Genomic DNA, 9714 nt, shown 5'->3' with positions numbered 1-9714 from the left:
GGTACTTGAACTATGGAGAATTCGTTCCTACTTCTGTTCACTTAAAGAGGCTTTTGAGTTTTTTTGACAAAAACAAAAGTGATTACACAGAGGAAGAAAAGCTTAGGGAAGCTTTAGTTTATGAAATTGAAACTGACAATGAAGATATCATTGTTGTAATTATTCTAGATGTTCATACACACAAGGTTTGTATTTGTTCAATTTTTATTTTTGTTTATTCAACACATTTTTGTGTGACTTTATTCATTTAATTTGATAATTTGATGGTTTTAGGATGGACATATTAGCTATGAAGAATTTGAAGCAATGATGAAAGTAGAAACTGATTGGAGGAAAGCCTCTAGACACTATTCAAGAGAGAGATACAATAATCTTAACTTGAAATTTTTCAAAGATGGTTTCTTGAATGTAGACTATGAGGAACATAGAAACCTAATTTTCTTGCTTCAGTTCACGCTTTTAGCTGTCGAGTTTTCAGTTTCCTCCCTAAAAATTCCTACGCAACTCAAACTGAAACATAAAAATTTGGTCTTTAACAGGAAACTGACGATCAATAGGTTTGAGGTTATCCTCTTTTTTTTTCTTCTTTCCCATGTTTGTGTATTGATATAAAAAAAAATTAATTGCTCGTGAGTATTAGTTTCATCTTTCTTTGATTTTGTTTTCAATTTTTCATTAGTATGAATTTCTGTTTTTCATATTTCTTTTTAATTGCTTTGGAGTACAGTGGTTATGTGTATCATTATATGTAGTTGTAATTTCTCATAAACCTATTTGTTAGAGAAACACATAGTTAAATCTTTGTTCAATAGAACCTTAATGTGTTTGTTTTATATACATTGAAACCCTATGATGTTTAGTACCATCCTATCTTTTGCTTATTAACCATCACTACATTTCTATCTGTCGGTTTAAAAAAAAACTTTTTGCATTTTCCTATGTACAGAACTAATGTTGTAAAAAACGTTCGACATCAGATAGTGGGTAGACTATGGTTAAATGATTAATCAGCTAGGCGGGGATTAATCAGAGGATTAAGTGCAGACCTTAAATTGTTGATTCGTTAAATTTTAAAAAATCAAATATGACTAATATTATAACAAAGTTCATAAATATCATTAATATTATAGCAAAATAAGTTATATGATTAATACAACACTAATCATTTTTCAAATAGTTTCTATTTAGATAGAACTTCTTCAAAATGTTAAAAATTTCATCGTTTGTTACTACTTCGCTCATCTTATAGGCAATGATTAATCGTTAGGTGCATTTTAGTTGGTCAGGTAGCGCCTAGAGACTAATCGAAGATTAATCGAGATTTTTACAATCGTGACTAAAACCAACAGTACCATGGTGATCTTCATATACAAAAATATAAAAATTCTAATAATATTTAGTCTTTTTGAACATTGAGATTTAGATCATAAAAAAATAAAACCCCTACTCTCAAATCATGAGCTCCTTTTCTAGTTGAATTTAATTACAACTTGACTTTTACTCCATAATAGGGCGGTTCACTATTTGGATAAAACCGAATTATTCAATTGGACTATTTGGTTCGGATATTCGGATTTTTTTATTGGTTTTCAACAAAACCGAATTATTATTTTGGATTTTGGATTGGTTTTGGTTTATAAAATAAGAACCGAATAGTCCAAAAAAACCGAATAACAATTTGTTATGTATTTATTTTCAATATATCTATAATTATTTATTAATCTTATAATTTTTTTTTAAATAAATTCAAAAAGTTTTACCTAATAAAAAACTTAGTATGTACTTTCTCCAAAAAAATTATCTATTAAATAATAAACTATAATATACATTCTTAGTGGTTGTTTATAAATTTTAAATTAGAGGTAAATAATTTGTTTTTGCTTTTTCTGTAAAATTAGATCATATAATAATTCTATGTCCTTTTAGAATGTTATAGTTTTTGAAAACTGAATTATAAAAACCGATCCAACCGAATTGTAAATGGATCGGATTTGAATTTAGTTTAGACTATTCAGATTCATATTTTGAAAACCGAAATCAATTTCGATTTACTTAATTGAATCGGACCCAACGAACACCCCTACTCCATAATATATATATATATATATATATATATATATATATATATATATATATATATATATATATATATATATATATATATGTTATATAATTACTCATAAATCAAGATACAAAATGAGTTTCCTGTAAATAGTGGTTATAATCTTTTTTTGAATGGCAAATACAAATAGAGAAGGCATGAACATTATTATTTTCTGAAACGGTATCTAGGTTGAACATGATCCACATAAATAATTCGTTCGAGACCTAATCGACATGTTATAACTAGGCCAAACTATGTCAAGCTTTAGGTCGGACATAGTCTGCATAAATAATTACATACAATATCTTAAGTTACTTTTGACCGGATTGATTAGTACGATAGATGTTATTTTGGTAACATTATATTACTAATTAACCAACTAAAGTATATGAATCCATAAACTAAATGATTCAATCAAATAAAAATTTACGTTAAACAATATTTAAACTTAAGAAACTAACAAAACTAACTTGGTTGATGTTCAAATATATACCAAATCTAATGGTTAATTAAAAATAAGTCATACCAAAATAATTTCCACCAACTATTCATAACCAATCCATTAACAGGCTTAGCAATAACGAAAAGTTTAACTTAATAAAAAAATTATGCAACACAATATTAAGCAATATAGATTAAAAAAGTGATAAAGCTAATTAATGATTCCGAATATCAAATGCTTGCACCAATACAACCAACCCACATAGCTCTAGTATAGTTTAACCCAAACAGTCCAAATTTAATGTGTAATACTATTATAAGTGCACAAGGTGCAAGTTTCTTCCACACATACAACAAAATCAATTACCAAAAAATGACCTTTAATTAATATTCTTGCAATAAACCTGAATTATTTTTAATTAAGCTATACATGTTTTGATTTTTTTTTTTCTTTTGAAGCAGCAAATCTAATCTGATCATAAATTACTTTTTAATTTGATCTATGTCCACTGCAGGATTTGAACCCGCAACCTCAAGGAATGAGAACAACACCGGCCGGAACACCAAATACCTATGGATTAGAAGCCTTTGATCTATAGAGGTTTTGATGTGATATGGTTAAGAAAGCCTTAAAACGTATAAACAAATACAATCATAGCAATTTGTAATGAACTTACTAAAATGATAAAGAGTCTAAACCAAAACTATTTCTTCAAAACTCAAATCCAAAAAATACATATAGTATGTAACAATTCTCTTAGGGAGGAGGGAGTCGTTACTCCCAACTCATTCAATCCGCTGCCACATCAGTTTTTTTATTTTCTCTCTCTTATATATTTCTCAATCCATAACATATGGAAACCATTCTCAACCCACTCAACTCACTTTTCATATCATTTTTTATTTAATTAAATTAGAAAATATAAATTAAAATAAAACATAACATTTTTTTCATTTTTTTTGCTAATTTAAAATAAATAAAAATTCTAAAATAATATTAGAAATAACATTTAATATTCTTTTTTATTAAATTAAATCAGAAAATATAAATTAAAATAAAACATAACATTTATTTGATTTTTTTTGCTAATATAAAACAAAAAAAAAAATCTAAAATAATACTAAAAGTAACATTTAATTAAAAAATCATACTACAAATAAAAAATACACGATAACTAAAAAAAATACACTTAAAAAAAACAACATAATTTAAATCCTAAAACAACAATTAAAATTAACTAGTTATTATCTAGAGTGAGAATGTAGACATGTTCAATATGATCGGTAAGATCAGATCAAAGTTGGTGGTGGGTTTCAGCATTGCGCAATTCGTGTATTATTTCTTGATCATTAACTTCGTTGGTGGCGGGGTTGCGTTGATACAGAGGAGATATCACAATACCCTCATCTTTAAATATCATATTGTGTAGTATAATACAAGCATACATTATATTTTTTCTTTTCTTCACCGTTATAGCCCGTACATGCATTTTTAATATGTTCCAACGTCCTTTAAGGACCCCAAAAGCACGTTCTACGTCCTTTCTTGCTGATTCTTGTGTCGCCTTGAATCGTATCTTGTTTCGTTATTAGATATGGATATGTCTTCACAAATACAACCCATGATGGATATATTCAATCTGCAAGATAGTAAGAATGCGGGTAGTGTTCATCATTCAAATAAAAGGAACAATCAGGTCTTGTTCCATGATATTTCTCATCAAACAGTGGTGATTGATAGAGGACGTTTAAATCATTGTTTGAACCGGCTATACCATAGAATGCATGTCAAAACCATAAATCTTATGACGTCACTGCTTCTAGTACCATTGATGGATATTGATGGTCACCCTTCATGTATTGACTATCAATCCCGTTGGACAATTTCTCCAATTCCAATGTGTGCAATCAATGCTACCAAGCACTCCAGGAAATCCATGTCTAGCTTCATGTGCTTCATACAAAAGTTGAATGTCAGTGGATGTTGGACGGCGTAAATATTTAGCTTTATACATTTGGACAACACCATAGCAAAAGTTTTCAAGAGCTTCATGAGAAGTGCTAACATATTCAGATACTCATCTAATGAGTCTGGGTTATAACTCTTCGATAATTGACGTATTGATGATGTGCATTTTTGTAGCGCACTGAAACTTCTTTGAGTTGTTGCATACCATGTTGTTTGAAAATAAGGATAATTCATCTCCAGGTCACCAACAAGTCTCATTAACAAACCTTTGCTTCTACGGAACCTTTTTCGGAATTGTGCATGACCATAGGTTGAATCATCCGCAAAATAATGTCGGATCAACAATCGTTTAGCCTCTAAACGATCTATGTGGATTGTGTTTCTCATTTGAATGTTGCTTGAACTAGCATGAATTTGAAGAAGAAGTTGTGCAATACGAGACAATACATGTAACAAATTATTGTTGATAAGCATATCATCAGATGATGAACTATCATCGTTAACTTCCATTACTATTTTTCGAGCATTTGGATTCATTTTGAAAAAAGAGAAAAGATAGAGAGAAAATAAAACAAACAAACATATATATATATATATATATATATATATATATATATATATATATATATATATATAATGAAACAAAGGATACATATAGAGAATCTTAATAAAAAAGAAAAGAAAAATAAATATAAAAATAAAAAACATAATAATCAAGAGAAAGATTCTCCAGTTAAATGATGTTGACATTTTGACATTCACGGGTTCTCAAAGTCCCAACCATATTTAGTTACAATTTTTCGTTTTCTTTCAAGCACCGTGCGTAAAATACCTCCAGTCAAGTGATCATGCGGTCGGAGAAAATACTTCATATCTTGGTTCTCTATCTCCTGATCCAAAAATTGATCTTTCCGTTCTTCACTAGCTTTGAGAACGCGTAATTTTTGCTCCCGGTACCATTGTCTCTGTTCCGCCTCTGTCTCGGTTGCAGTCTTGATGCCCAACAATTTGTTCGACGAGATCAAACATTTCATTTTCTGTTGATGATACCGATGCCGCTTTCTTTCTTTTTCTTTTTCTTTGAGGCAGTGAGTTTTCAACACTAAACGACTGTTGTTGTTGGGGGGAGAATCCAAGAGGATACTGTGGATCAGATGATGTTGTGTAGGAGTTGGATGAAGATGTTTTGGTTCGTTTTGAAGAAGAAGGCGGGGAGTCTTCACCAACTTTTTTTAACAAATGCCCATTTCGCGTTGTCTTTCAACCACTCCCAAGCTTGCTGATGAGAAAAAGCTTTCGGATTAATAGTCATCCAATACTCTCTTAGTGAAGATTATACAACATCAGCCTTAGATCTCCCGCAAGCCACAATGCTCATCTTACGGTTATAGATGCAATTGAAAGCGTTACATTTCTTTTGGAGGACTTTCCATTTTGAGTTGGTCTCGTGACAGATCCGAACCTCCCAATTGAATATTAAAATGCTTCTATGAATGAATTTAATGTGAAATACTTTTCAGAATAAAGAGATTCCTTGTAGCCATTTACTTTAATGTGAAATACTTTGTGCATAAAGTTAACCCATAATTTCCAACTATATTAACGGGTTCACCAACCCAATAATACAATGAAACCACCTCAACCCAATTTGAAGGAATTGTTTCCCGATGGTACCCCGAAACCACAACGACTCCGTCTTCCCTTATGTGGTTTGATTCTTGAGGCTTTCAATTCCTATGAGATTTGTCTTGCACATAAAATTTTCTATGAAATACATAATATTTTTTCTTAATTTAAATGTCATTTAAGGCCTATTATAATTAATTAATCAAGCATCATAAATTGATTAGTCTATCCAAATTAACAGCTATCCACGTGGCCTCAAAATTTTGTGGGCATGTGTATCCCTATATCCTTTATGTACAAGGAAAATTTCACATAACCAAGGTAGAGAGGTGGGATTATCATACATTATTTTATCTAAAAGAAAAAAGGAAAATTATTAAGATCAGCTGAATCTATATACTGTGGAGGTGATTGCTGACAAAAGAATTGTTTGTATATATACATTGTTTAGTTGAAATTAAATCAAAGTCACTGTTTCAAAACTTCTTAAATTGATAATGATCAAAATTTATTTTAAAACATTTTTTGATTTAATAAACATATTTTTGCTGTTTACATAAAAAAAAAAAAAAAAAAAAAAAAAAAAACATTTTTTGATGTAATAATTTCATTTTTATCATTTTTTTCTGTAGAGATCTTGTTTCCATGGCTTATACAAGAAAAAACAAATCGATGTTAAAAAAAAAAAATAATAATAAAAATAAATAAATAAATAAATAAATAAATAAATAAAAAACTTTATGCACAAAGCAGATATATAACTTATTTTAGTTGGAAATTAAGGGTTAACAGGTTTTATTTAGAAAATAACAAAATAATTAAAAAAATAAAAAAAATCTTTGTACAATCTTTTGTTTGGTACAAACGCTAACCACCCAAACTGAGATAAACCGAGGTCGCAATACCGACGGCGTAAACTCCGATCACCGTCCCAACCACCTGCATCCCTGACCGCGTCGCAACCCCAATTCCGACAATCCCAGCAACACCGACAGGCACCTTCAGTAGAATAGCCTTCCCGGCGTTGGAAACGATGGCGTCTGAGTACAAATCCATAGCGAACTCCTTGAACTCTACTTCCCCGAGCGTGACAATTTCATCTCCGTCACCATCCTCCGGGATGGCTTTTTGAATCGCTTTGTCGATTTGGGAACGGGTGGGAGGCGAAGTTACCCATTTATCGATCAAAGGGAGGTGCAGATCTGAAAGGGTTTGGTAGAGACTGTCGGAAGCTGAAACGAGTTGGTAGCGGGGGATGCCCGGGAAAGCTTGTTGGGCGAGAGAGAGAAACTGTTGGTAGACTGTTTCGCACGCTGAGCTGAATTCCGGTGAATCTCGTAGTTTTCCGGCGACCCGTTTTGATGAAGATAACCCCATATTCCTTTTAACAAAATCCGTTTTGAATTTAAAATAGAACTCCTCAAGAACTACAGACGAACAAAACTAAACAATATAATCACAAGATTTCAGAGAATTAGAGAAGATTTGTGTATCACACACAAATGATCGAAAAAACAAATGAGCTATCTACTAGCTCTGCTTTGAACTTTATATTTACCGGGTTGAACCATTTTGTCCCCCGGGTTGGAATACCTATAAACGATGCGCAGTCCACAAGAAGAAAACGTTGACACTTTCAGTCCTTCATATGAAAATTCTCTTCAGCATTAGTCCTGATAGCTTCTTTACTCTTTAGCCCGGTAATGCCTCATTCTTTAGCACGTTACATATATATCTGCAACATGTTAGACAAATACAGTTAAATGAAAATAAAACAATTAACATATTTAACCAATAAACAAAGTTGAGATTGCTAATTAGTTATGCGCTTATATTCTCCAATAAGATGTAAGTTGTTGGATCTTATACACATAAAGATTGTGCTCGTTGCAACTAAAAATAATAACAACCTTAAAGACATGAGTTCTAGCATGCAAAGAGAATTGGAATGTGTAATTTCTTGAATAATTTCAAGATATATTATAGCTATAATGTTATAGATGTATACATTAGAGGGTTTTGATAAATTCTTCACTTAAAGCTCTTATTTTTTGTTGAGTACTAGTTCGAGTAAGTCTTGAATGAGACCCCCGAAAGCTTGACGCAATATTAGACAAGATAATATTAGTACAGGGACTAGATTGTAACTACAAATAAACGAATTTTTGTTCTACGTCTCCTCCGAGCGATATATCCCCGTCTAATTCTGGTCATTGAATAAATGAAACTTTCATGAATAACTAGTAGATTTCCTTTCTTTCAGTTATTCTTTTGCTCCTTTCCTAGTATATTAATAATAAAACGGATTTTTCCAATGTATAAACTAAAAATTCCAACGGCTTTGGCTAATATAACCTTCCCAACCACGATTTTTTCTTTCTTATAGGCGTTTCGCCTCGAAATATGAAATTGTACTAGACTAGGTATTAAAAATAAATAAATAAAAATAGCAATGATAAAGAAATAGTGGATTCCATCGTTTCTATGGTTACTTCTTAAACGGTGAGGTATTCTCTATACACCGGAGCCTTTACTTCATTTAATCAATGTTATTGCAAAAGTGATGTAAGCTGTAAAATGTGGAAAATGTATATGTAAAAGTGATGTAAACTGTAAGTTCTGTTTTGAAAAGTTCGTTTGTTCCTCTAGAAAATCTTATATTTCCTACTTTAATGGAAGTTAAGTAAAATGACACTATAAGCCTTTCTATGCGTACTAAGTGGGTACAAGTTATATAAACCTAGAGCAAAATAAACAATCGATTGTGCGCATCTATCCTAAACTCACAACCCAACGGGGAACCGCAAGTAAGGCAGATAGCACACATTCCATTGGTTATTATATCGTTGTCATATATAACCTTGGTGTATTCACTTGTTACTCATGGAGTTATTTGTAATGATTCCTTTATATCTAATGGAGAGTTCTTTTAAGAAAACCTATATTTCTTATAGTAAAACATTGACTACGGTGATTACTTTTATAATAACTTTGTTTATACTGCTATATATAATTTGATATCGGGTAGATATTTAATTGGGGGAATTTGCCCTAAGCCCACATCCAATGGGAACAGGACGTCGGGGGAAAACACACATTTAACTATCTATTGGATATTAGTCTTATATATACACATGGTGTATAAACTAAGGTGTTATAGAGTTAACTCACTTAAAGTCTTTAAAACTGTGCTGCTTAATAAAATGGATTAAGCCCTTAATTGGGAAATCGCTAGTTTTGTATATCAAAAGTACTGACTTTGAAAAGTAAGTTTTGTACTAGAATAACTGTGCATTGACTCTGTGTCCTATGACCTGATCCATACCTGGTACCCTTATGATGACTTAATGTATACTAAGTATAAATATATATAGATTTGGGTAGATAATAGATTGGGTGACCTCGGTGCAAGCCCACATCCAACGGGAACATGACTTACAGCGAAGCGCACACATCCTATTAGCTGTCGGGATCTACTTAGCATATATGTATCCTATAGTGTATACATTAAGGAATCATAAAGTTAGCATCATGATCCTAACCTTAAATCGTAGCCTTCTACAAAGGCATCTTC

General features: G+C 31.3%; 1 protein-coding gene across 1 annotated transcript; it reads right to left on the bottom strand.

Annotated features, from left to right (window-relative positions):
- Positions 1 to 6887: 6887 nt before the first annotated feature.
- Positions 6888 to 7952, bottom strand: LOC145011557 (uncharacterized). Its single transcript, XM_078970298.1, has one exon. The coding sequence runs from the start codon at positions 7515 to 7517 to the stop codon at positions 7008 to 7010; it is 510 nt and encodes a 169-aa protein (XP_078826424.1). The 5' UTR covers positions 7518 to 7952; the 3' UTR covers positions 6888 to 7007.
- Between the last annotated feature and the right edge of the window lie 1762 nt (positions 7953 to 9714).

This window comes from Lactuca saligna, chromosome 8 (assembly GCF_052625555.1).
Source record: "Lactuca saligna cultivar CGN05327 chromosome 8, ASM5262555v1, whole genome shotgun sequence".
In the NCBI taxonomy this organism is placed as follows: domain Eukaryota; kingdom Viridiplantae; phylum Streptophyta; class Magnoliopsida; order Asterales; family Asteraceae; genus Lactuca; species Lactuca saligna.
This window is presented reverse-complemented; position numbering and strand designations above follow the sequence as displayed.

Bases quoted from the DNA above. Each gene is read 5' to 3' on its own strand.
- LOC145011557 (XM_078970298.1), bottom strand. From the start codon at position 7,517: ATGGGGTTATCTTCATCAAAACGGGTCGCCGGAAAACTACGAGATTCA.